Raw genomic sequence first — 27927 nt, 5'->3', positions numbered from 1 at the left:
TAATCTTCTATTCTAAATAAAACACGCGCAGGCCACGCTCGAAAGATCCGCGAACACTTCGATCTGCGATTAATAAGCTGCTTTTTCCTCTTTCTTTTTGGTTTATTTAATACAGTGAATCATATCGCCACGCTTCTTTCTCTCTCGCCGCTCAGACGTATGTGTAAGTTTAAATTTCGACTCATCGAAATTACACGCGTAATTCCCACACAATTGGAGTTTCGGATGTATGTACAGTGATAACAACAAATTGATCGCGCGTTTTGAGCAAAAAAATTGTTATTGAAAATTTGATGCTCGAATTAAATAAAAACTTCGAAGAAAAATGTAACGTTATGCGCGCGTGCGTTGTAATATTTTATCCCCGGCACTTTCGACGTGTCTTTCAAATTCAAGAAAGACACAGCAGCGCGCGCTGATTTCAATTATTCGAAAAAGCGAGACACATCGACGTGAGTGTAAATTTAAAACCCACATACGCACGATTTCGGAATCGCAACGCGAGAGATGCACATCCTCGATTATGTTTAAAACCGCGTAAAACCGACGCGGCGTATTACACGTTGCGCCGCGGAATTGTTTAGTACATATTTACAGCGAAATGTTCAACATTGCGTGCAGAACTAATATTAATTTAAGCTTTGCCCGGAACCAATGACGTTTATATCCGCCGTGCGCATTAATAATCGCGCATTAATATTTCATCAAATTTCAATTGAAATTTTCGAAGCGGTGCGCGCGCGCGCACGCACGCTGATCAGATCGAGTCGTTTGACGTAGCGTAAAGATTTTACATTGTTCATCGTCGGAGAGTTGAAGAGAAGAGCGCGGATGAGGGAAAAAAAAAAAAAAAAAGAAGAAGATTGAAAGGTGGATATTAAACAAGCTTGTACGGCGGAGCTGAACGTCATGTTGTAAGATCGTTGCTAAAGTGACGGCGGTGCTTAATGTGTTTTCTTTTAATTTTCAACACAGGGAGACGCGGTCTGGCGATGCTCCTGTCATGTGCAGGATGCGAGAAACCGATAATGGATCAGTATCTGCTGAACGTTTTGGACCGTGCATGGCACGTCGAATGCGTGCGGTGCTTCGACTGCAGAGCCGCGCTACAGGACAAGTGCTTCTCGAGGGAGGCGAAGCTCTTCTGCAGGAACGACTTCTTCAGGTGCGCGCATGTTTACGTACATACGGCTTTCAACCCTCAGCGCGGAAAGATCGTTCCGAGTTGCCTGTCATACTCGAGTTATTTTGTTTTTTTTTCTTTTAATAAACTAATATAATTATATAATTTATTCCTTAGTTATCTTAAAAGTAGTATATAATCTTTAATATTTATGAAAACTTATTTTCCATCACTTTAAAATATAAGAAAATTATTTATTTTGACACATAATCCCGACAATATATTTTTAATATAAAGAAGAGAAGAAATTTATTAACGGAACTATCTTTCCGTTTAATGTGGAAAGTTTTTAAGTCTGCGCTTCTTAAAAGACGCAGACTTTAAAAACCGCATGTTCACTGACTTCCTTCGCAAAAAAATCTCGTAGATTCCCTTGCGATATTAATTAGAAATTGATTAATTATTGCCGCAAATAGCAAATTAGTGTCAGTGAACGGTATTAGTACATACCGCATTATAATTAGAGCTCGTGTTTGCAATCTGCGTATACGCGCCTGTATACACGCGCCGATGAATATGAACATAATGTCGTTATCAATTATAATTATATCATCAGCAATCAGTGTCTTTCTCTTGTGCTTAACAACAAGCCGCGCTGTGCTCCGCGCGATCAAGAATACATTTTGAAATTTCAATTTGGTTTGCGACACAAAGTGGCGAAAACACTTCGCAAAAGGTCCGAGAAATCGCGCACGGTTTTTGTCTCGTATCCCGAACCGGTATCCGCGAAAGTTCGCGCGATCGAACGTTGTCACGACACCTTTCTGGCACCTTTCCCGATGACCAAGCTGTCTGGCTCCGTCTCTCCCTATCGGAGGATGAATCACGGTCCGGTTGGTTTTTACGCGATTACGCGCCGCGATTCTCGAGAAAAAGAGATCTCGTGACGAATGGAAGGTACAGAGAGAGAGGCCGCGCGTTTCTCGCCGATGAGACGCGGCGGGCGCCGCGCGTTTCACTCGGTCCGATTTTCAAAAATCGACAAGTACGAGCCGACTGTGCAAATATGTGTAAGTATGAGCGATGATGCTCACGTTTCCGTGGATATGCGAGGAAAACATGCGGGCGTGTATATAATAAGTCGCCGCGCGGCGAGCAAAAACGATGAGAATGTCGCGACGCAAAAACCATGATGCAACTAAATTGCGGCTAAATTACCGATTCGCGACCCGAGTCAAACTCGTCGGACTTCTTTCGCGATGTCGGAAGTTCGCCGGAAGCGAAAAGCGGTTCAATTCTGAAATTAATGATCGTCGTGCATAGGAGCGATTTAAACGGTTCGCTAAAATGGCCGGTGATTAATTCAGACGCTCTCTTGTATAGAGTAAATCGCTTTTCGACGGTCGTTTTCGGCGGTTAAACATTTTTACATCGCACTATAAAAATGACAAAAATATACATATATGAGATACATAATCGGTAGTTTGTAACTTCGCGCATTGCACATTTCGTTATTATAGCTGTAAATATTGATTAATTTTAATTTAAATAAGAACGTGTAATTCAACAGCAACAAATATTAGTAACAACAATAACAAACAATAATATTATGAATAATCATTTTATGTTATTGATATTGTTTTTCACTTGCGTTATGCTATACGTCGATTATTAATGTCGTTACTATTATTGCTATTATCATTATCATTATTATTATTATTATTATTATCATTATTATCATTATTATCATTATTATTATCGTTATTATTATTATTAATAGCGCGTAACACAGATCTTTGAAGTTCAACAATGTCATCAAAGTCAAAACAATATTACAAATAACATAAAGCATCCTAAATCCGCGCTAAAATACACAGTCCCTTTCTCAGGGATCTCTTCGCTTAAAAACCGAAAGAAAAAAAAAAACGATATCACCATACAACCGGTCTCTATTATTCGCGACGTCGCTGTAGATTTGTCGCGTCCTACGGCTCCGGCACCGTGTCGTTCCACGTGGGTGGCGAACTATGATATCAGCATATCGATTAGTCAGGGCGAAAAATGGCCGCGCCGCCGCTGCCGTCGCCGCTCTGTGGCGAATTCAATTTCGCGGCGGCATTTTTCTGCGACGGCCGGGCGCGTAGATCGTTTGCAAACAAAATTCGCTGCCGCCGATCCCGACGACGATGACGACGACGAGCGAGAAACTCGACCGCTTCTTTCGTGACTTCTGGAAGTGATGAACGATCCTCTTTGTGACGCACACGGGCGTAGGAACCGTGCCGGAGCGAAATGACGCGGCGGGGAAGAAGAGAGAGAGACAGAAGAGGAGTTGGAGGAGGAGGGCGCCTTTTGATACGGATGTGCGGACGTACGAATGTATAACGAACGTGCTTGTATACTTTACGAGGCAGCTACTTTGCATCTCAAGCCGATGAAAAATTCATCAGCCGCGCGGTGACGTCGCAAGAGAAATGTCGCGATGTGAGATACGTGTCGCGATTATTTCCCAGTTCTTCCGCTAATCCGTTAATCGTTCGTGATCGCGGGAACCGTTCGCAATTGTGGATTAGAATAACCAAGACTCGCGATGGAGATAAAAATGTCGAAATAGTGAGATTGTGTCGAAAAAAAATTCTATAGACGGGTCAAAGACACGTTGAAGACACAGTAGGCACATAAGCTCTTGGTCGTAGAGTTAAGAAATCGATACCCAGTCAGTAATAACGATTTATCGAACATTGCGATATTTTATAATAAATTTGTGTGAGAGTCAGTTTTTGTTACGGTCATAAAACTCTTCTCGTTTCCGCGTTTTCGCGCACGAAATTACGATTCACGAACAGACGAATCACTGACAGTCTCCAGTTTGATTTGACGAAGATCCACGTCGCAGTCGGGGCTCCGAGGAATCGTTGACGGAAAAAAACAGCCGCGCTCGGAGAATTCTATAACACCTCCGGGAGGTCCTTTTCTCAGCACGGCGCGTATATACGGTTATACTACATGCGGTTATGGGTAACCGGTCTTCTGCGAGTCGCGGCAAGGTCCTTAAAGGTCGATGATGGGTACCCTTCGGTGGATCAAAAGGGCCGATGTCCCCGTTTCGACGGCACGGAGCCCGGGCCATCAACCGAGCGGCGAAAATTATTGCTTGGAAAAAAAAAAAAAACATACAATCCATCCCGCCACGAGAAATGCTGATGAAAACATTATCGGGACCTCGCACTGTGTCACCTCTCTCCTCTCTCCGTTGTCGCGACTGTGCACGGAAACATGAGCGTTAGCTTATTAATTCGACGGCGGCGCAGACGGCCACCGAAAATTATTGAATGAATAATTCAATGGTCTTTCTCCCTCTCTCTCTCTCTCTCCCTCTCTTTCTCTTTCTCTCTCTCGTTCTCTTTCTCTCTCTCTCTGTAGCAAGGTTGCGCAAGACAGCGGTCTTTTATGCCGTTATCGATTCCTACCTGTGGCAATCTCGAGAAGTCGAAGTCGCTCTCGGTATGTTTATGAACGCGCTAAATTATCCTATTTTGTGGAGTTTTGGTCCTCGATCATGTGGATTTATCGACGTACGCGCTTCGTATATAACGGTATATTCTTGTGGTCTAGTCGTTTCTCGAGTTAGGTTTCTCGAGTTAGGTTTTCTCGAGACGCGACTAGATATGAGATTTTAATCCGTTCGTGTTTATTTAATTCTTTCATATTTTATTCGTTCGCATTCCGAAGAAGCGAGTCCGGAGATAAGGTAACGTTAATTAGTATAAATATGGGACTTAGGAGCAATTTGATTGCTGGACACTTTTTATTTCGAGTCCTTTGATCGCTCGTTTTTACGAATATACGCGATTTGTTTAAACTTATCGCGGTGTTGTTAAATCAGTCAAAAGTGTTTTTATCGCGAAGCTGTGTTCTTGACCAGAGACCACGAGCTTGAGACACAAAAAAACAGACACGAGAATCACGACGATAGTTTATTTTAGTTTATTGATTGAAACCGGCTGATATATTTCATTGATAAGGATGGCAGCCATCCGTTTTGCCATCTTTAACGAGTTCAAGCGATAATTGCCTCGATCGTTACACGCGCGTTACGAAGTTAGATACGCGTTGCTGCGCGGCGCGACGTTGCAGTTAACATATATATTTTTTTTTTTCGCTAACGAAGTAACGCGCGTCGTCAATTGAATGAAAAGTACGAGGCTGTCGTGAGTCCAGTTTGCCTCGAGGACGCGAAGTTACTTTACGTAACGCCGTCGGTAAACTGATGGAAATATATATTGCGCAGGCGGAATTAGGTGTTTTACGAGGGTGCTAAAGAACGTAATGGAACGCGACTTGTGGCGCGATTTTTCTTTCGCGCGCGTCAGAATTTCACAAAGCGCGGTTACGCATACAAGTGCATCGAAGGTCATCGAGCTTCTCTTTAATATGCACTGTTTTTCTACATAATAAAAAAAAAAACAATTGTCTGATATCAGTTAGTCCACTTTTGCTTATTGTAGTTCTCGATATTTAATTTATCGTCTTTAAAATCTCATTTATTATTTCTTTCTTTCGTTCTTCACAAATAAATTATTTATATATATATATATTGATATTGAGTTTCTTTGCAAAACAAAAATAAAAACAAAATAATGTTATTTCCTTAATCTAGAATGTTGAATAAAGCCCCATGAATTTTTACAGATTTTTTGCAACTAATAAAAAATCGCGTTGCACATAAATGTCAGATTTTACAGGTTAAACTTGTCACCTTTTTAAAATCAGTTTATCCCACTTTAATCATAAACGAAAATGTTTTCGTGACACTTGTGTGTACATTGATATCAAGTCGCGCGGCGTCGAAGTTTCCCCGGATAATTGAAGGATCACACACAGGTCGACGGGGGTTTTTCAGGGCCAAAGGGCGCCGACGTTGAGCAGGGGACCCCCATTGTCCTTATCCACTCGACTCTCCGCGAGAGACCCATCGAAACTCGAACGTGGAAACATTATAAATGCGGCGTGACGCCCGCTACGAGTCGTAGGAGAAGTTTGTTGGGCGTGACGGGGCCGGCGCGGTCGCAGGGTGGGCGAACATCGGTCTTTGGAGGGTGCAGAGAGAGAGACGAACGGAGAAGAAAGAAAAAAAAAGAGGAAGGTGCAGCGCGCTCGTCCGGGCCCCGTTTCCCTTCCAGGAAGGCCCCAGCAATAGCATCGCGATGTATATACCCGCTTCTCATGAATATTTTTTGCCAAACTACCGAATCTTTGCGTCTCTCGCGCACACACCGGACCTTCTTATTCGCAATTAACAAGAATCCGCTCGGTGTATCCACAAACAGCCGAGAGAATGATTAATCATTTGTATACGTACGAATGAGATTAAGTTGTTCCCAGTATTGTTTGGTTCGCTTTGAAAGAGTGCGTGCTTGCGGAATTGCACGGCGACGGGAGAAATATTATTGTTTCGGCGGAAAAATATTGAATAATGTAACAGTACATCTTGTAGTAAAAAAAAAAAAAAAAAAAAAAAATTAAAAATTAAAAAACTTGAGAAAAATTGCGCGCGGTGAGTCTTGTGGCCGTCGAAAGTATCACGTAGTTGTCACGGCACGACTGATCTGTGATTGGACCCAGTTGCATTTTTACGAGACGCGGAGAAAAAGACAAGGCGGGAAAAAGACATTCGAATCCCGGAGTCGTGCAATGTCCCGGGTAACGAATTCGAATCAGCCGAGTGAGGTTGAGGTAATACCGTGTAATCGTCGGCGACACACTTGACAATGCGGCGAAATAAAATTACGGCGAAGGTTGGCGGCGCGCGGAAAAGACGCGAAAAAGAAAAGGAGACCCGCGCGACGGAACGGATTCGAATCCATTTATTATGCTCCGATAACAAGCCGGTTGAAAAACGGGGGAATAATGATATATAATTGACAGGACTATAATAAAGCTAAATGCAATCCGTTACCGCGATTATATCCCGAGAAAGATACGCGACGGTGCGGGCAAACAGAACAAAAAACAAAAAAACAAAAACAAAAAAAAAAAACAACACTTCGAAAAAAATGAAAAAGAGGGAAAAAGCGATTATACGAAGGCGGCAGGGCACGAAAGAGGAATGGCCTAAATTCGGAGCGACCCTTTATCGCCTCCGCCTCGGGAATTTTATGCAGAGGCCCCACTTTTTCTTTCGTTCTTTTTTTCTTTCACCGCGTTACGCGCGCCCCGTTAAAACGAGACACATCTCGCTGTTACCGCGGCGTGGAGAGATTATGAATGCCGAGGCCTTTTTATGCGCTCAAACAAACGAAAAACTCGAATTACGTCCGGCAAGAATTTCAAGGATGCGTATCGTGGCATGAGTGACGTTTACGTTGACGTTTCGTTTTAATTTGTGTCTCTATAATTGTATAATTTGTTGTTTATTTCTCTTGGAAAAAAAATGTTCGGAAAAAATTATTTGAAAATTTATTATTTGATTTTTCTCCACGTGTACTTCATATATGTAATAATTTATGCTAAACAACTCGATGATTCCGCACATTTCTTGATAAAGCATTTATTCTTGTCATATCTTTCTTGTCATATTCTTGTCATATGTGTTACACACTTTTTTGCCACTCTCAGAGGAAATTAAATCAATAATTAACCAGTTTTTTTCTTGTTAGAAATTAATAAATTTAAGTGACGCATGTCCGGCCATCCATTAACTGAACGGTAAAACTAGCCGGTTTAAAAATACGAATATAAATATTAAAAATTCTGAAATACAAAAAACGATGATAGGTGTCCGAAACGACATAACAATAATATCACGTTCTTGTTGACAAGTTTCATCCTTCAGAAGAACAAATGTCAAACGCTGACGTGCTTTATGGCACGTATAGTGTTTATACTGCAGCTCGCCAAAGTAGATGCTCTCGCTGATTTTCGACAACGCACCAGCTCACACTTCAACTGTTGCAATGGCCAAAATTTACTGACTAGTTTCTGGCAAGTGACCAATTTTTCCCGAACACACATTTCCACCAGGGTGTATTCGCGTTAAACTTTTCGCCTCAACTGACACTATTTTTTTCCCGATGACAATACTGTCTGTATCTGTCATTAATTGTTTTTATAACAGAAGAGACGATGTCATTTTTATTTTCTATTTTTTTGTTCAACGTGGAAACACACATTTCGCGTTACCGGCACTTGTTGCGAGGTCTCGATCGCGAGGTCCGCGCGCAATCGTCGCGATATCTCACAAATTAATATCCCGCATGTGATCGTCGGGAAAAAAATCGCGATAAGCAGGCAAGCGAGTTATCTCGCAAATTCAGTCGGCGAAAATTCAGCGGCGAGTTACGGTCGCTTTAAAAACGGGAGAAAGTGTCGGTCGACTATCGTCGCCTTGAACCTTCGCTCGCTCGCGGTCGCGCGCGATTACGGGAAACACTTCTTTCCCGAAGAAAACGCCGCGCGGAAGAGCGCCGCGCGCGCTAATTGGATTCCGCTAATTAGACTTCGCTCGTGCCGGGAACGATCCCTCGTCGCGTCGCGCGAGATATCGGCGTCGTGGTGAAATAATCGAGGAGACAAGAGACGAGAAAGATATCTCCGGATTTCAATATAGAAGTGAGTGTGTTTAATCGTCAAGAAGCTATTAAGCCCTTTCGCGCTATTCGGTAATTGTTTCGGAGTAATTGTTTTTATATTAATCAAGGGGTTGTTAATAAATGAGCAAACGACATTGGAAATATGTAAGAGAAATGATAAAGCCATTATACAAAATCAAACGTAGATTTTGCTTATTGTTATGTTTCTTGTAATCATTGCTTACTTTCGGGCGACTGCAATTATTTCGCGTAATTGGACGAATTGCGTAACACAACAACAAACGGATGGCAAATGAATCGTAGGCATTTAAGTGAGTTAATGAGATATAAATAGATAGAGGGATTTATCCTATCTTAGAATTAAATCCGCACTAAGGGGGATCGCGGATTATGCACAAAGTAACGTGTAGCTGACAACTTAATATAATTGCAAACACACAACTTCGTCTTTAAAGCCAGTCTCAAGGCGACACACACATGTTTGCGAAAGAAGTTTGATAAAGGTTAATAAGATTCTTATGTATGTAAATTATGTAACAGAGAGAAGAGCACACGCGAGACATTCTTTATAGGAAATCAATGACGACCTATTAATTCTTCGTCTCTTTCTCTTTTAAATCCGAATTGGAGAAAAAAAAGATGTACCGACGAGCACTAAAAACTAAAGAATACCGTGACTAAAGGATACAAAAAATATCACTGAACAATTAGCGAGCAAAAAAATCCAAAAGAAACGATAGGAAGAAAAAAAGAGAGAGAGAAAGGGAGAAAGGTAGAATCTTACTTTGCACGTGAAAGGGTTACTTGTCTGTTCCGCGTTGTCGAGCAAATTTATATCGCGCCTGTCCCCTACGGGTGATCCCTCTTTCCCGCTGCCGTGCTGTCGTACGTTAGATAGCGTACGCCGAAGGGAGATTAAAGGGAAAAAAAGCGGAAAAGAAGAGAGAAAGAGAGAGAGAGAGAGAGGGGAGGGAAGGAAAAAAAGGGAGAAATATCGTATCTTGAAATATCGGCGCCCGCGGCGCGCCGCGGCGAAACGTCCCGCGTCGTTATATGTACCATACGCGCGCGAACGCGCGCGCTTTTATATTTCTCTCCGCGCGTTATATTTGCAGAAGATTATCCGCGCTTGTGCGTCGCGCGCGCACGTTTATTTTCGGTTCCGCGTTGTGTCAAGCGTCCGCCGCCGCCGCCGCCGCCGCCGCAGCCGCCAGTTAAACCGGCTTGTCCACGACAGAGCTAATCTTCGCACGGTTTGTATCACAAGGGGAAAAAAAAAAATAGAACAACGTGACGTCGCGTAAGAAAGACACGGGAGAGACATTGTGTTCCGGATGTTCTGGAATTTGCCCGAGGGCGTCGAGCGGCTACTTGGCTTCGGACATTTCGAATGTTTCGAATTACTGAGTTGCTCGAAATTAGATTTGTTAAAAATACAACTTTAAAAAGTTCTTTTTTTTTGTTTTAAATAAAAAAATCAACGAACACATTTTTTTCCGATCTCTCGAAAATTCAGAGAGATGCGATATCTATCCGTCTGTATTTGCTATCTTTGTGAACTCGACACCGGAACAAATTTCGTATCGCAAGCTACGATTCCGATTCATTCGGGATCTACCAAAATATAAGGGATTCTATTTTGAAACCTTGTAATTTGATAAAAGCGTCGGATGTCAAGTTCACACACGGGTTGCCGGACCGTTCGTTTCAGGATAATCGTCTGTGCTGTCCATCAGACGTTCGTCTGTGTTGTCCATGGGACGTATGTACGTCTGTCCCATTCGTTTGCGGTATCGCGCGCGCGCGCGCGCACACACACACACACGCGCACACACACACACACACAGGCGCGCGCGCACCCGCTCTTTCGGGTCCGTGGCAAATCGCGCCCCGGACCCACCCCTTTTCTTTTTTCCCACACGGGCCCCGCCTGTCCTATATTTCTTGCTCCGCGCTGGAATTTTAGTCGTAGAGACCTCTCCTCCTCAAGAGAGCCTCCGTTTCTTTTCCCTTGTGCCACCCGTTCCCGCCCCCGGAATTTCTACACACACGCTTGTGTGTGGAACTACGTAAGCCTTTCTATTAATGATTTTTACGACCTGCCTTCTTTGTCCGTTATTCTCTTTTTTGTCCCCGAAAAAAAAGCGAAGACGGACCTGTCTTTTCCCGAGAGAGAAAGAGGAAGAGAAAAAAAGAGAGAGAACAATTCAACGTAAAGATGCATCGCACCGGGGCGCAGTTGCATTTGCAAAAGTCGGCACGAACGCGGCTAATTGTTATGATCAATTTAAAGAACTTCTGTAATTAGATCGCGTCGCGATCAGCGTAATGATCGCCGTCCATTGTCCATCGTCGTCATTCTCGAAAGTTCCCCCGAGATCGCGCGGCAGCTTCCGCGATGATAGTTTCGTCTTCTGGACCGCGGCCGAGCGTTAATTCGGACAGCTTGATGGATAGTTGGACGAGAGAAAAAGCGTACCGGCCGACTGATTACAGGATGCTCTCGACGAGCGGCGTTTCGCAATCACGCGAACGCCGACGTCCACGTTGATCGATAAGGGACGGCACACCCTTCGCTTCCGCGTAGGAAATCTTGCCGGTCTTCCTCGTCGATTCGCTATCGATCGAGATCGATCGCGCGAGTCTCCGAAATAATTTGTCAATGACACGACGCGAAACTATTTGTCGGATGTAAACATATTTGATTTTTTTTTCATTCAAGATGTGATAACATTTTGTTTTTTCTAATAATAAGATTTTCTTCGGTTTTTTGACGAGAGAGAAAATTTAAACTTAATTTCCCATCAAAATGAAATTCGATGCACGGTGAATAAACGTTCCACTTGCAGCGTCGGTTCTTCAATTTCCACCGCGAACAGAAGATCGATGATAAAAATAGAGAACGACAACGCGTCGAAGTACGTATATGTTCAAGATACTCCCCGATTGACCGTTCCGAACGTAACGTTTATCACTCGTTATCGGAAGGACTTAAGCGGGAATGAAATGCGGAAAACGGTCTAAAAAAAACATTATGCAGCAACATCGATAATGAACGACTTTATGCATACTGTTGGTTGTTCTTCATTGTTTTCTACGGAAAACGATGTGTATATAGGTTGCAAAAATATTCGTCCCCCGCAAAGTTATATCGGCGATAATGTCAATCACTCCGGTGTACTTTGTTTTGCATTTGTTTTCGCAACGTGATTCCACTTTAACTCGCGATACCCATATCTCTTATTTTGCAAATAAAATTTTTTTTATAATACCTGTCTACGAGTTTCGTTCGTGTTGCGCGATATGAGGTTACTGTTTCAAATGATCGAATGTGCGCCAATGACATTGATTAAAAAAATAATTATTAAATATGTAAATATTAAAAATATTAAAAATAACACAACACGCATAAATACTTCGTCTTATAATCACGTCTTCAATAAATGTCCGATCAGTGATGCGGTCATTGAGACAATTCCCTTATAATATCTTTGACTCGAGCGAGATCGAAAGATTTGCAATTTTTCCTCGCACTCGCATTTATATATATTTCATTTATTTGAGCGTACATTCATTTCTCGAAAGGGGAAAGACTTTCGAGACGTGCGTACTTTTTTACACACCGGAGATCTGTCTCGCCTACGAGGAGAGAGTCGGAGCCGCGCGATGGACGGCGCGAAGCCACGGATGTGGGCATGCACGCGGTACGCGAATACAATGTATTGCGCAGAGACGCGCGTGCGAGCAACCTTTGATATTCACCGCTCGTGTGCGGTGTGTGTGCAACCGGGAACTCCACCTAGGATAGACGAGAAAGAGTGTGCATGCCGTGTAGTACATGCTCTTTTGAAATACAACGACGCGCGCGTTTTCCGCGCGCGGCCGTCTCTCTCTCTCTGGTTCTCTCCGCGTTTTCGCGGAGAGACGCACGTCAACCGCGAGACGTAAAATATTTCAGAGGCGAATATAAAGGCTTGCGGTGGGAAACATCGCGCGCGATGGAACGGTCTCTTGCGCGGTTTGTGCGCGAGGCATGTCCGAAGAGAAGCCGTGCCGCAGCTTCAGAAAGAAGCAGCGCGCTTTGAGTTCTTCTTGGGCGCGCGCGATGAATAATTACCCGATCCGTCAATGGCTTCACGCGTGTTTGTGATCTATCAGTTCGTCGAATGGCGATGGTGTCGAGTCGCTAATGCTAATTAACATCGAAACGAATTCTGCGGGAAAATTCATTAGAGCCAAGTGACTTTTTCCGATAATAACATGATCATTCTCGAGAATTAAAAAAAAAAGACAAGTGACTCCAATAAAATGCGCTCGTTTAGCGCAACACAATCGATGGAACGTTTGCGAAATGTTCCGACTCTATTCGTTTGTTTCGTCGTATTTGCAAGATATTTCTCACACACGTACACACATCGAATGTGTCGCCTGAAGTATTTAATTTTTTATGAAAAATGAATCGACACCTGTGCACAACGCACACGTAACATACACGTCACATTTCTTTTTATCCAATACAATTTTTTTTTTTTTTACACCCAGTTGTATTGCTACTAGTATTGTTATTGCATTTTACATCGCGCGGCTTGTACAATAGTTACTCGTGTGTACACTTACGCTCTGCGATTAATTTAAATTACGTGTCGCAACTTTTGAAAGAGGCGAAAATTGAACGGCGCGTCTGAGGATTAACGGCCGCGTTAAACGAGGTAACAATTACGATGGTTTGCGGAGCTTTAACTATTCACGCGGTTCATGAATTTGTTGATATTGATTAACTGCCTTGCGCAAAATATACAGAGAACCTTTCTGATGGCGCGCGGTAACGCGCGCGCGCGCGCGAGAGGGTTTCCTTGTGTTTTTCTTGATAACGGCGGGGTTTTCACATGGCGCGTCGCCGAAGACGTCGGTGTGTCGAGTGTCCGCGGTAATAAAGTGCGGCGAATTGGGTCGCTTGATACGACAGCATGTCAATAGGCGAGAGATTCCGCGGGATTTATTGTGCGCGCGTCGATATGCGCGCACACACGCACACACACCTCCAACGCACGCGAATGTGTTGCGACTATCAGGTACAACGCGAGAACAATTACGCTAACAATGATTCTCAAGCAGCGAATCCTGGTCACGACTTTCCGACATTGCGTTTCCTATTTTCTGTACGCGCGCTTTACGCGCGCGAGGACTTCGTAGTTTTTAATGACCACTCGCGTGCGCGGCAAAACGCGCTCAAATAAAAAGTTTTATTTCGAGAAATATTAGCACTCGCTTGTTTAAAAAAACAACAAAATTGTAATTAAACGTAGCAAAATATATAGACGATTATAACGTTAATATTGTTATTATTGTTATTGTGACATTAATGTACTAAATAATTTTGCCGCTCGGAATTCGCTTCTGCGAATATTTGCAAATATTTGCAGAATTTGTTGGAAAAAATGTGTAAAAGATAAAATCGCAATTGTGTATAATAATAGATATGTATATATTGTGTATAATTGTGAATAATAATAGAAATTTATTTACCAGTGCAAAATAAATACACATTTTCTCTCTCGAAAATTACACTATCAAAGTTAAAATGTTTATGTTCGAGAAATAATAGTGCTGTTCAAATGGCGCCGTTAATGACAGCGCAGTGTGTGTATGGGTTGCACAGAAAAAACTAAAGTAAGTGTCACTTTACCGAATTGCTAACAACCGACTGATTTCGTGATCTCTTCCGGCGGTCTCTCTGCCATTCGCGTTTAACTTGTTTATTATTGGCGAAACGACGGCGAAGTGGGGATCGATTGAGACGTCCGCTCATCGGAACACGCCAGCCCTAAGGGCCGCGGCTAATTGCTATAATTAATTGCGTGATTGCTATAGTTAGATCGATCGGGATTGCCACTTAGAAGAGTGTAGCTTCTGTAATGATACAGTCACAGAGAGATATATTGGCCTCACGATTGTTCCGGTTCATCAAATATTACGCCAAGCCGGAAGACTTGCGAAATTCCAACCGGTTATTTGTCTATATTTTACTTTTATGTAAAAAAAAAATCATTTCTTTTTCAATCTAATCTCTCTCTTAATTGAATTTTTATAATTTTTTTTCAAAATTATTTTATACGATTTAATACATAATTTTGACACATTTTATAGTTTAATAATTTTGCAATTTTATAATTATATTAACATTATGTTGTGCGAGTTTTAATTTTCACATTTTAGAGATTTATACTTTTAGACAATTATATATTTTAATTGTACCGCGTGTGTGTAGTAAGTTTTTTTCAATACATAAATTGAAAAAGAAAACTACGCGCGCGGTGAAGTTTTTTTCAATTTGTATATCGAACACGCACGCTAATATAATTCGTGAGAAAGCAGGGAAAACGTTTTTTGATCCTTTTCAATATGGTAAAAGTATTTTTTTAATCTGATCTAACCGAATCCCTGACCTACCGCAATTCTGACTCCAGCGATTTGTCCATGTTTTAAAAACGAACCTGACCTCGCTACGCAAAAAGAACCAATCGCGATAAGAGACAATATCCGAGATATCCGAGAGAACATGTTCGATACATTTTCGAGTAGGTATCTTTGCGCGCGCCTTTTTCAACGGAGCAGTGTGTGAAAAATTCGTACCTCGTGTTTACGATGGGGGGGTTCTTCTATTTAGTCGCACATTTACGATTTCGCAATGACGCAACAACGACAAACTAGGAGAGAGAACGTTTAACGAGAGAGATCGTCGGCGGGGCTGCGGTGAAAAAAAAATCAAAACGCTTAACGATTCGGCAGGAACGAAAAAGAATTGTCGGGCGAAGCCGCGCGGCGCGTTTTTACGACACGGTAGGACCCCGAGAGAGGTTCCCGGCTCTCTTTATGCCGGGATCGGGACATTAAACCGCCGTCTCTTTAAGAGCGTCGTATTTCTTTCATCGGCGTTTGCGGCCCGACTGAGTTACAAGCAGAACTTGTATAAACTTTCACAATCGATGATGAGAGCACCGCATCGTTCGCGATTAACTCCGGTAGTCCGGGGAGGAGGGGATACACGTTTATACCGTAATAGCGATTCGGCAAAGTGTCTCGGTTATGGTTTCCCGAAGATGATGTAAAAATAACACCGAGCGGTACGCGCGTACGCGGGGCTTTTTCAAAAACATCGCGGAGAAAATTGCGAATTAAAAAGGATCTCGCACCTCGTATGTTCGAGAGAAGGTCTGTTATCGAGCCGCGAAATATGATCTCTCCACCACACGGCGCCAACGCGCGAGAAAAATTATCGAGAGCCACTTACGTGTGATAATAACACGGTGCGCGGCGATGCTCGCGGTTTATAATGATTAAGGGTTCGCGTTAACGCGCCACGACGAAAATTACTAACGCGCGGATGAAGAGCGCAGGGAGGGTGTGTGGGGGGTCTTCTTCGCGAAAAAATCGCGAGAAATCGCGAAATCGGGTACACTTGTAATTAACCTCTCTCTCTCTCTCTCTTTCTTTCCCGATGTATCGTCCCTTGTATGTTTAATTTAATATTAGCCTTGTGCTCATTGGAGTCTCTCGCTCGAAAACTTCGGCACTTCGGGAAGAAGAGAAATTGGAAAATTAGATAAAATTATCCGGCTGAAATTCGAAATGCGGAAATTCCTCTTTGGCGCGGAAAGTCTATTATTTAAAACACTCGCGCTGACACAGCTGACGATGTTTCGCAGCGTGCAATCAATTTATTAGGAATTCCGCGCACGCTTTTATTTTTATTTATATATCAACGGGTTCACTATCATCAATCTCATTTGCAATTCAAAGTCGGAGGATTATTATTATCGCCATTAATCTGTTTACGTAATTATTTGTTTATCTTTTTTTTTTAACTCGCGCGCGCTCGCGTGCGACAATTTTATCTATTTTGTTTGTGTTATTGGTTTTATTTACTGTGTGTGTTATCGTATCGCGTTTTCACTTCACCTTCGTGGAACTAATTACGTCGAGCAGCGCGCGCGACACTTGTGCGGTGTCTCACAACGCACAAGAACAAGCTCCTTCGACACCCACGCGCTCATTATCCTTTCTTTCATCGACCCCGGCGATAAATCTGAATTTATGTCCTTCTTTTCAACGTGCAGGCGATACGGCACCAAATGCGGCGGCTGCCTCCAAGGGATAAGCCCGCAGGACCTCGTGAGGAAGGCGAGGGACAAGGTTTTCCACCTGAATTGCTTCACCTGCCTGGTGTGTCGGAAGCAGATGAGCACCGGCGAGGAGCTCTATGTCCTGGACGACAACAAGTTCGTCTGCAAGCAGGACTACCTGTCGGGCAAACCGCTGCCGGACACGCATCACGTGCACGGTCATCACGGTGAGTCGCCAGAAAACTACCCTTTTCGATGATCATTTCTCCTCCCTCCCCCCATTATACGTTTACAATCCGATGCGATCGTTATCGCGGCGTGTCGCGATTTGACGAGTGCTCTGAATAACTAGAAGCGCGCGAAGCTCTAAATAACACTTGAATCTCGCGTCGAAGAGAGACGCGGCTGGTCAAAATGAGATGTACAAACTCGCGATACGATACTGGCGGGGAATTAAATTAAAATACGACGAGAGAGATTTGCTTCTATTCGTGAATAATAAATTGAACTACCAGCTTGTGTAATCTTCATGCGCACAGAAAAGGGGTTTCTTCGACACACAGTTCGACTATATGTACATATACATCATACATATACATAGTGTCCGTATATCGATTCGTTTCGGGATATAAATTCAAGCGATACGTATGCAGAATCTCCGTATAATCTCCGCGTTTATCTATCTGTCACCGGTCGATATGTAGAGGAGAGATGGTGCGCGCGGTTTGACGGTCACCGATATTTTAAGAAATCGGTAAAGCTCTTACGAAGCACGTACGAAGGTTTCTCTCGTTGCCGATATATCAGGTATGTGTAATACACAATCGTGCCGTGTTGAAAAACACGACAATATTTCACGATTCTAAATGCCGTTTGAATAACGTTAATAATCCGCGGGGATTAAAAAATGTGCGACATCAGATCTCAAGTTCACTAGAACGTCGTAATTAATTTTCAGAAATTTACGTCCACTTCGCTCGCGAATTAACAAACGAGCGAAGTTTCTCTCTGTTATTTCTCTTTTCTATCCTTCTGTGTTAATATGAAATAGTATTTCATACAACCAACGACGATTATTCAAAAGTGAACATTTTTAAATGTCATCGTGCGCGTGTAGAAACCTAAAGTTTCGGTCGTCGCTTACGGCGGCCTAAATATGTCGCGCGAATTGCCGCGTCGCGATTTCGACGTCGGCACGTGGCTGTCAGCGGCACACGCGGCGCGATCGATCGCGGGCACGAAAATTCGCGCGAAATCGCATTTAGTACAGGCTCCGGCTCGGTGCGCAAACAAAGTCAACGCACAATCGCCTTCCATTATATCGATCTCGGGCACCGCTGTCACCGGAACGCGCGCGGCACCTCCGTCCAGACGAGAAACGACGACGAGGAGGAGGAAGAGGAGGTGGGTCGAAGTGGAGGAGAGTGTATTATCGTGACACAACTCCTCCTTCGCTCTCCGTCTCTCTTTCTCTCTCTCACGGCCGATCGGGAGAGCGCGGCGTTTTACGATCGCTCCCGTCGTTTCCGTTCTCGCCGTCGATAAATAATTTTATCCGCCGCTCTCGCGAGAAAAAGAGAGGCCGCCATAAATTATCGCGCGCGGCCCCGCCGTTTCGCCGATCTCTCCAAGTCGGGGAGCAGCGCCGTCCGAGTTATCGGAGAACCGGAAAGCTGCCGATATACTCAACGACGACGATGACGATGATGGGGAGAGCATCGTGGATATGGAAGAGGCGGAGGAAATAATATATCGATGTTAAAAATATATATATTCGAACTTTTCAACCTTGAAAAATATGAAAACCACTGGAAAATATCGAAATCGCTGAAAATATCGGCGGTTTTCAGATATTGAGGTTCTATTTCGCGTCGAGTTATGTATACGTACGAGCGCGTATATCGATATCCCATTAAATTCACGCGCGTTTCCACAAAGAACGATGATCCGTGTTTCGTTTCTCGAGTGTGGTTGAGAATTTCGGGATTTATTTTTTCGAACCGGCGAGGGGGGTCACAGTTCAACGCGCACGCCGCCACGGATTTCACGGAGTCAGGATCAGTCGAAAAAAAAAAAGAAAAAGAGAGAGAGAGAGAGAGAGATAGAAAAAAAAAGAGAAAGAGCGCGAAAGAACCAGCAGATCGGACGAGGGGAACGAGCAGGTTTATACGGGGGTTTCTACCCCCCGAGAAAGAGAGCGAGAGAGAGAAAAAAAGAGAGGGAACGAGCGCACACAAGCTGTGAAAACAGCGCGGCGCTTATGCCACCGTGAACCATCGGCCAAAAAGGGAGACGGACATCACAGCAAGAGAGAAAGAGAGACGGCAAGTCGGCTCGGTTTCACGAGAGCCTCACTCGTACATAAGCCGTGAAACGAAAACCGAAAGGTCGTTAGGCAGGGGGCGAACCTTTTGTCGCTCCGTTGCCGACGTCGAAACCGCAAAACGCCCCGACAACCCGTTTCTTCTCCTCTTCTCTCGAGGTCGGTCGCCGCTTTTTCTCCCGCTTCGGATCTCTCGGAGGCCTCCGAGACGCGCGCATGTACGTGAGACAATGTCGTTGGAACGGTCGTCGTTGCGAGAGAGCGCCGCGATGATAATGATTTACGTCTCGGGCCGATTCGGCCACGCCGACTGTATACTCGCCTGCTGCGTCGATGAGTTTCACGTTGCGAAGCGTCGTCGTCAACGACGCCGCCCGGTTGCGTCCATGAGTCGGAGGGAACGGCGACACATATACCTGTGGATCTCTCTTTCTCTCTCTTTCTCTCTCTCTCTCTTGTAAGCTGCGTCAGGTGTCACTTCGAGAGAAGGCGCCTTCGCGGAAGGATTTCATGATTTTTCGGGAACGACAGCTTATACGGCCGGATTTCACGGGAACGGATTAGCCGTCAAAGAGAGAAGCGGGGAACGGAATAAAAACTGACACAATAAAGAGCAACAAGACCGACACACAGCGAACAGTACAGTATAAGAAGTAAAGATTTTAGCATACCGTATATAAAATTTGCACGAATCTGTCCTTTTTTTTTTTACATCAATATGCATTTAGCAATTTTTCCTTTGTATTTTTATTGTTTTGTTTTTATTCATTTTTATACATGCTTTTATTATTTTTTTTTTTTTGTTATTCTTTCGCTATTGATTGCCGATAAGCGGCAAAGACAATAGAGCCAGGTACGGAGGTGCGTCGCTCGAAATCATCATCGCATGGAAAATGAATTCGACGCGCAACTGGGGGCAGAAATGTTGACGCGAGCCTTCAGGATGATTTCGGACCGATGATTAAACGACATGACCGTCTTGATGCTCGACACTTTTTCAACATTAATCTCTGCCATCCGCTCGGCCATTTGTCGGTTGTCGAATCCGTGGCCATCGTTCTCTCTCTCTCTCCTCTCTCTCTCTCTCTCTCTCTCTCTTTCTCTGTCTCTCTCTTTTTCTCTCGTTCTTTCTCGCTTAGCGGCGCGAGCCGAGAGCACGGTAATTATGTTCGTAGAAACGATTAATATCCGGAGACACTTATCGCCATTTTTTCGGCGGTTCCCGCCATAAAATGTATTGCGGGCTTCGTTGAAAATATTTCGGCACAGCCTACCGCCATTAAACGCGGAGAGCGATAGTCGACTGTTAAAAATGAGTCACGTCTCGATTGAAATAAATATTTCCATAATCAAAGTACAATAAAAAAAAAGTACATACATATAATCGTTTGAACGAGTGTTTTGGTGGCTTTTGAGTGCCGCGTCGATTATTTATTACGACGATTACGCATTTCTCCATTCAAGAAAACCAATTATTTCTCGATAAATTATACAGCACAATAACGCGTTAATATTGTATGTATACGTATATATACGCATGTAGGTGATATTTTTAATTACACTATATGCGAATAAATAATATAATATAAATTCTACACAAATATAGATCACGATATTGAAGGACACTCGAAACAAACATCTCGCAAACACATTCCCCGTCCCATCGGCGTGATTTTATTTCTGCCAGGCGAAAAAATCGAACATTAATGAAAATCTACGGATCGAGTTCCGCGTGTACCATTGAAATAACAATATTATCAATGTAATTAGACAAATGATTATTTAGCGATTTTATTCTTGCATGCGTGTTCAAATTGAATTGCTGACATTGAAGGAAACGGTTTCGCAATTGCACAGAAGCGACGCGTCAACCAATACATCCCAGATCATCGTAACAAAACAATAAACAAATTTTTCAACAAACTTGTCCTTACTTCTTATACGATGGAAATCAGAATTTTTTGAAGAAATTTTGTTCAATTTTTTATCGCAACACAATTAAACTTTTTGTTTCGAAATTGTTTGCTTAGACGACCGAGAAATTTCTTGTTCTCAAAAATGTTTTGAGAATAAATTGTTTTGCTTTTGTGCAAAAGCGAACGGAGCGAGTAGTTTTGTGCTTGTTTCCGAAGTCGGCGGTTCGTTCGTCAATGTTTATTAAAAGGGTCGGTGTCTCGCGTCGTTCACGAGCAGAACCGTCCAACCTGTCAGCAGGCGGAGATTCGCTGATGGGCTCAGGATCGGAAGACGAGGACGAGGACGGTAGTGCACACCATCATCATCACGATCCAATCGTCCGTGGTACTGCTCACCTCGGGCCCCACAACATCGGTCCGAGCGGCCCCGGCGACCAGACCGCCGGCCACGGTGGCGAACTACCTCTCGGAGGCGATCCTTGCAAGCAGGAGGACTCCGAAGATCAAGGTAAGTCCCTGGTTTTTCTTCTTCGCGAACACGACAGATTGTGTGAAAGGATGTTTCATTCGTTATTATTTTTAATTTATTTAATAATCAAGTAAGAAAATGGCTTTACAAAGCTTCTTAATGTTTTACAATTATTTTTTTCTTGTTAAAAAACAAATAAAACTAGTCAGAACATTTCTTATTCAAACAGATTGCATTTCTGAAATTCGTGAATTTGACGATTTTAATTGTTCTAGTTCCCTTTACCTCTCTATTAAATTAATTTAATATAGGGAGGTAAAGGGATTGTTGCCGAGATGCAACTCAAGCGCGTCCATTATGTGTAAATATCGATTTTTCCCAATTAAATTTAACTCGAATTTAATTTGTTCTACTTTTAAATATTTCGTACACTCATGTCTCTTTGTTTTAATGACCTATTATTTCTTTCGTAATTAGATACTAACGGAGTTACATATGATTATTTATTTATGATAATTTTTACAATGGAATATTTTTGCGATGCAGTTATTTTTGCAAATGCAAATGCTTGGACTGTCATCGCCGCAAGTAAAATGCATCTTTTTAAAAACAATCGATAGTAGTTTCTTGAAAACAAAAGTTGTTTTGCTCAACTCCGCGACAGGTATTACACTATCACCTTTCTGCGCGCGAAATAACGTAAAAAGTTTCTCTTGTGATTACTTTAATCGCATTTACGACGTACGTGGTAAATACCTATTTCGAGATAGATATGTTTATGCCGCAGGCGGGTTTTGCGCAGCAAACCGCGTCTCTGCGAACAACGTCTTTATTATCAACTGCAGCGGAGAACGACGGACTTCGCAAGAAGTAGCGAAAGATCCGTCGAGTAAAGTCAATATCGAACGACTAGACTTAAGAAGGGCATGAAATTTCTGAGCTATCGTCTGGAGTATAGTGATTAAGCAGTTTTGCACGTACAGATATCACACACACATACGTGCACATACGTGCATTTCCGAACTGCGAGCGAACTAAGACCGCGCTTACTTTATAAGCCGGCCGCCCCCAAGTCCTCCAAACTCGATCAAGAGCAAATCGATTATATTGACTGGATCGGGTCAACCCCTCGGAACCCCCACATTATCCACATCAACCCTCCCTCTCTCGATCTTCGCGATCGTCCACGGAAATTCGCGGCGTCGCGACGCCATCGGGCCATTATATCGTTTGTGCCTTTTATCGCGCGCGCAACAATCGACCCTTAGCCGTAGAACCACCTCTCACCCTCGTGCACCACCAAGCGACACAAGCATCTCTCCCCTCCGGAGAGGAAAAGAGGGCGTCTTCACAAGGGGTGGCCCCTGTTGTGCGGTGTGACACTGTCCAAACATTTTCTTTGTCCCGCGGTTAAGACCTACCCGGTATATATGTGTACGGTGTGTGTATATATATATAGATTACCGTGGAGAGAATCGGGGACTTATGTTACGCATGTGTGCATGTGTGCGGGGTACGGCTTTCAGCGCGCGCGGCAGCAGCCACGATAATCCGACGGGGGTTTCGCATCGCTTCCGGGGGATTGGCTTCGATTGTTGTTACCTCGATCCGGCCGATGAAGATACCGGGATACACGGGGTGTCCCAGACCTACCGCGTGGCCTCTCGGCCTCTATTACCCGCCCCGGAGAATCCACGCTCGATTATTCCCTCAGCGCGAGTTTGACAGCAAGCCAAAACTTCCGTCAGTTACAATTTTCCAACAGTTTCTCTCTATTGTGGTTTTCTGGCCATTTCATTTTTCTCTGAATTTTATAGTTTTCAATTCATATTTATAAAATTTCATTGAAATTTATGTAAAAGCTTGATATTGAAAGACTTATCAGAAAATAATAACTTGAGTTTTCAAATGTCAGAGAAATATGTCGATGTTTTGACATCAATTTGTCGATGTTTGCATCGAATCGAGACACCCGGTATGTGTGTGTGTGTGCGCGCACGTGTACATATCGTATGATAAGTCCTCAGGTTCTCGCGATCGACAACGTGGTTTTTTTAAATAACTTGAGCGTTGCGGCACGACGGGATCGCAACTCGACGGGCGTTGCTTAGGAAACTCCCGTAACGCAATGATGACTCGTGTGTCTCGCGGCATGACAAAGTTATTTCTAGGGCTAGCGACGAGTCACGCGTCAGCGGATACGCATAGTTCGGGATTAAGAAACCGACTGTATCCCCTCGCGCTATCGACGGCTGAGTAATAACGAACGCGCGGCGTAATGCTGAAAATATTGTGTCAGCGCATTCATCTCCCACTATATACAAATTTTACGAGAAATTGTTGCGCAACCTTGACACGTGTTACAAATTGGCAATCCTGTGAGCCGGAAACGTATAAATTTCGTGTAGCGGAATTTATTTTTATCAAGATTTTTATTCGCAATAAACGCTGTAAAAAAAAAAATTGTAAATTTACATGAAAATATGCACACAAATATTTACACAGAGAATCAATTTAAATATTACGCGAACAAAAATGTACACAATTACGTCAATTTACACGTATGCGTAAATTCACATAATTTTGAAAATTTTTAATATATTAAAAGTGTGTAATATTTGAATAAGTAGTTCTTTACAGTAACGTACAATATGAAAAATTACAAATAACAAATTTTAATTATGACGCAGATACAAAAATCGAAACAAAGTTGCGCCAAAAAGTGGATCTTTTTTCGAATTTATGTTTCTGTCATCAAAAATTTAAGACATTTATAAATGTCAAATATGGAGGTGCGACTCGATTTTGAAGTTGTAGAAGACAGAACTGAGTTATATCTAAAAAAAATCTCGTATCTCTGCATTATTGAACGTTTTCCCTTTCTTATTAGCATATTGTGCTTAAAATCACTTAAATCCAAATTTGCCCGTTCCTTTACCGCGCGCGGCAGAAACGGGCTTTTCGCAAAACCAACTGATGTCGCTACGTCGTCGTCCGGCGAGTCTCACGAAATAGGCGGTGATAGTAATTGGTGGTGGTTGCGGTGGTTGGTTATGATTGTGATGGGGCAATTCGGCTTCGATCGGTTAAAGGTTCCCTGGATGGCGATCCCGAGACGAGGGACAGCCAGACGGAGAACAAGAGTCCGGACGGCGGCGCCGGCGGTGGCAGCGGCGACGGGGGCGCCGGCTCGAAACGACGCGGTCCTCGGACCACGATAAAGGCGAAGCAACTGGAGATCCTGAAGACGGCTTTCTCGTCGACTCCAAAACCCACCAGACACATCAGAGAACAACTGGCGAAGGAGACCGGTCTACCCATGAGAGTCATACAGGTGAGAAAAAACTACTTTCCCGTTACCGCCGAGAAGCAGGCAACGTTTTTCTCTTCGAATAATGCGATTTAACTCCTGTTTCATTTCATCGCGTATTTTTTTCTCACAACGCAGCGTGCGGAACTAAAAGTGCCGAGCATCAGTGTCAATAAAAAAAAACATGTCTATTTGCCTTCACGTGTGCGTCACGATACATAAAGAGAAGACTAAAATAGAATAAAATATGTAACACACAGAAAGAGAGAGAGAGAGAGACGCTCTCCCGGAATTAAAATTCCTTAATGTTCAGGGAAAGGCAATAAGTGCCGTGATATTTTTTTAACAATTTTGAAGGATCCGTGATTAATACCTGCTTGAGCGAGTTGTTGTAATTACAAGGCGACTAGACGCAAAATTGAAAGATAGCATGCAGGGGGAGCGATCCGCGTCGTTATAAATAATTCAACGATTAAAGGCGGCCGGTCCTGCGCGGCCTGTTACAGGTCTGGTTTCAGAACAAGAGGAGCAAGGAGCGCAGGCTGAAGCAGCTTACGTCGATGGGCAGGAACCCCTTCTTCGGGGGCTCGCGCAAGATGCGCGGCTTCCCGCTGAACCTGAACCCGGGCGCTCTCGGCGGCGAGGACGGACCGCCGCCCGGTTTTCCCTACTTCGGCCCCGACAAATTCGAATTCGGCTACGGCGGCCCCGTGGCTTTCCACCACGAGTTCTTCGGCGCGCATCCGCCCCCGCATCCCCACGGGCCGCATTTCGCCGGCACGGGAAATCCAGGTGAGTTTTATACCGTCTTTATTCTCGCGCAATTGTTATCTTGTCGCTTCTTTGGCGATGTCTTTGATAATACCGAACGAACTCTAGTTTCGAAGACGTTTCGACATCATTTCGCCTAAGTTCACTTTGTGTGTTGTGAGATCTTATTAATTAATTAAGATGTGTACTCGCGAAATCTTTCGTTTCTCAGGACATGTTTTCTCTCGGCGAGAGTTTTCGGTTTTCTTTGTTGTTGATCGTAAAATTATTTTCTACTCGGATGTGATATTAAATATAAGCGCTCCCGCGCGCTAAACTCTGCCGCGTTTCGCCTAAGCGTTCGACTCCGGAGCAAAAACGGGCCGATTTACGCCGGGGCCCCCCGAGTGTTAGAGTCTATAGTCCCAGAATCTCGCGTAATTATAATAAACCTCGGATCAAGTAGGTAAAAGAGAGAGAGAGAGAGAGGAGAGAGGAATGGGAGAGGCCCCCGCGATAATTATGACAGCCGGTTTCGGAGATGGCCGGGCGGATACGATCCCCTCTGAGAACAGTACGTAATCTGTTTCTGACAGGCCTGGACCCGGCCAGTTTAGCGGGCATGGCAGCGGCAGTGGCGGTGGCAGGGGAGTATCCACCTCCGGGCGCGGGGGGCGGCCCTCCGGAATTTCTCACGGGGCCCCCCGGGCAAGGGCCTCCTGCGCCCACCGGCGGCAGTCCTGGCGAGTTCCTAGCACCTTCAGGTAAGAGGGAAAATAACCCCGCCGACGGCATTACCGCCACGACGAAAACCCGAAAAAACGTGTACGTTTTTACGACATTTAATAATTTATTAGTGTCCGGCTCTATTATTCTGATGTTTTTCGTGACGCGACCATTAATTCACGAGCTTGAAAGAAAATCGCCGTGTTTCGCAGTCGCCGAGAAATATCTGATATTTTTCGTGCGAATTTTTTTTTCTCCGTATATACACGCACGTCGAATAATTTTCCTCCGCTCTTTTTGGACGTTAATTTTCATATTAATTTTATATACTAATTGAACGTTTCAATTTTATATTAATTTTATTCGACGCGTTAATAATTTGCGTTGTCTGTTCAAGAAAGTAAAATTGTATTTTGAAATTAATAATCCGGCACTTATATTTTTTGTTCCTCACAACTCTCGGCCTTCTGCAATTGCGCGCGAAAAGGCCGGAAAAGGTGCAAGTATTACGTAATATGATTTTTAGCTACGGCCGCGCGCATGTTTCGTGACGATTATTCGTGACGATTTATTATGCACATCTTTGTTGGATCGAACATGCCGTGTCGTGTTAATTAGGAACGCTTTAGTCCCGCGGTATCGAATCGGAACTGTTTCACGCCATTCAACGTTTCACGTTGAAACGAAAATTATACGTTGCTATTAACCTTTCGCACTCGGCTATCATTTTTGCCGTATCGCCGCATCGCGCGCGCGCGCCGCCGCGGCGTTTAGTCGCGCCGGGATCTCTCGCTATTTCGTGCACGAAAGATATAAAGGCGGTGTTGCGCGAAATAGGAATTTCTACCTATGCGAGCTTTTCGCCGCAACAAAGTGTGGCAGGCGTGATTGTCACTTCCTTTCGGTGCCTGACGCACGGATAATTGAGATCTGGCAATCACGCGTCGTGACCTTTCGCGAGCGATACTTCTAATTCTAAAAGATCGCGTTTTCATACATGCTCGGAGACTCGGATGTATAAAATATGCATATACGCGCCTTATTCCCGACTATCACCGGCATCAATCAGTCGGATCGCACGCGTATCATGCGAATTTGCTGAAGAAAGTACGAACGGCGATAGTTGTTGCACCGACAGTCGCGATATTTCTTGTAAAATCTCGTCTTTACATCCAACATTCTTGCGTACTCGAATATAATCACTTTGTTCAATGTATGTAAAATCTAAATTCTTGCATTTCTTTTCAATTTCATTGCTTATCCAGAAATACGACAGTATAGAGTTTTGCTTGAATAAATATCCCAACAAAAACGAACGCTTATCATCGTTGTCGAAAATAAAAATTGCCGATTTTATTTACGAAATATAACATCATCAATAAGAAGTGTAACACATTTACCAAAAAGAGAGGAGGAAGGGGGGGAATCGTGTTAATATTTATATAAACCCGCCGGCGGCGGATTGTCCCGACGACTTTCGCGGGACTTCCGGCTGGTCTGGGATTTAAATCTTAATTGGCATCGACGCCAACGTTTGTGCGTTCGCTTGTTCCCAGGTGGAGGGCAGGGTAATCCGAGCGGCGGCGGCGGGAACG

The 27927-nt window shown here is 43.8% G+C and overlaps 1 protein-coding gene across 1 annotated transcript in view; it reads left to right on the top strand.

Moving 5' to 3' along the window:
• Window positions 1-27927, top strand: part of LOC109852485 (LIM/homeobox protein Lhx5) — a 36733-nt gene that overhangs the window by 7269 nt on the left and 1537 nt on the right. The window contains exons 2-8 of the mRNA XM_020423681.1: window positions 976-1165; window positions 16833-17065; window positions 21355-21585; window positions 24639-24880; window positions 25363-25648; window positions 26182-26370; window positions 27889-27918. Coding sequence (XP_020279270.1) covers window positions 993-1165; window positions 16833-17065; window positions 21355-21585; window positions 24639-24880; window positions 25363-25648; window positions 26182-26370; window positions 27889-27918 — 1384 coding nt within the window. The 5' untranslated portion in view covers window positions 976-992. The remainder of the gene's footprint in view (window positions 1-975; window positions 1166-16832; window positions 17066-21354; window positions 21586-24638; window positions 24881-25362; window positions 25649-26181; window positions 26371-27888; window positions 27919-27927) is intronic.

The sequence above is a fragment of the Pseudomyrmex gracilis genome, unplaced genomic scaffold, assembly GCF_002006095.1.
Source record: "Pseudomyrmex gracilis isolate BER0280 unplaced genomic scaffold, ASM200609v1 scaffold_30, whole genome shotgun sequence".
Lineage (NCBI taxonomy): Eukaryota > Metazoa > Arthropoda > Insecta > Hymenoptera > Formicidae > Pseudomyrmex > Pseudomyrmex gracilis.
Note: the sequence above shows the minus strand (reverse complement) of the source record. Positions and strands in the feature narration are given on the sequence as shown.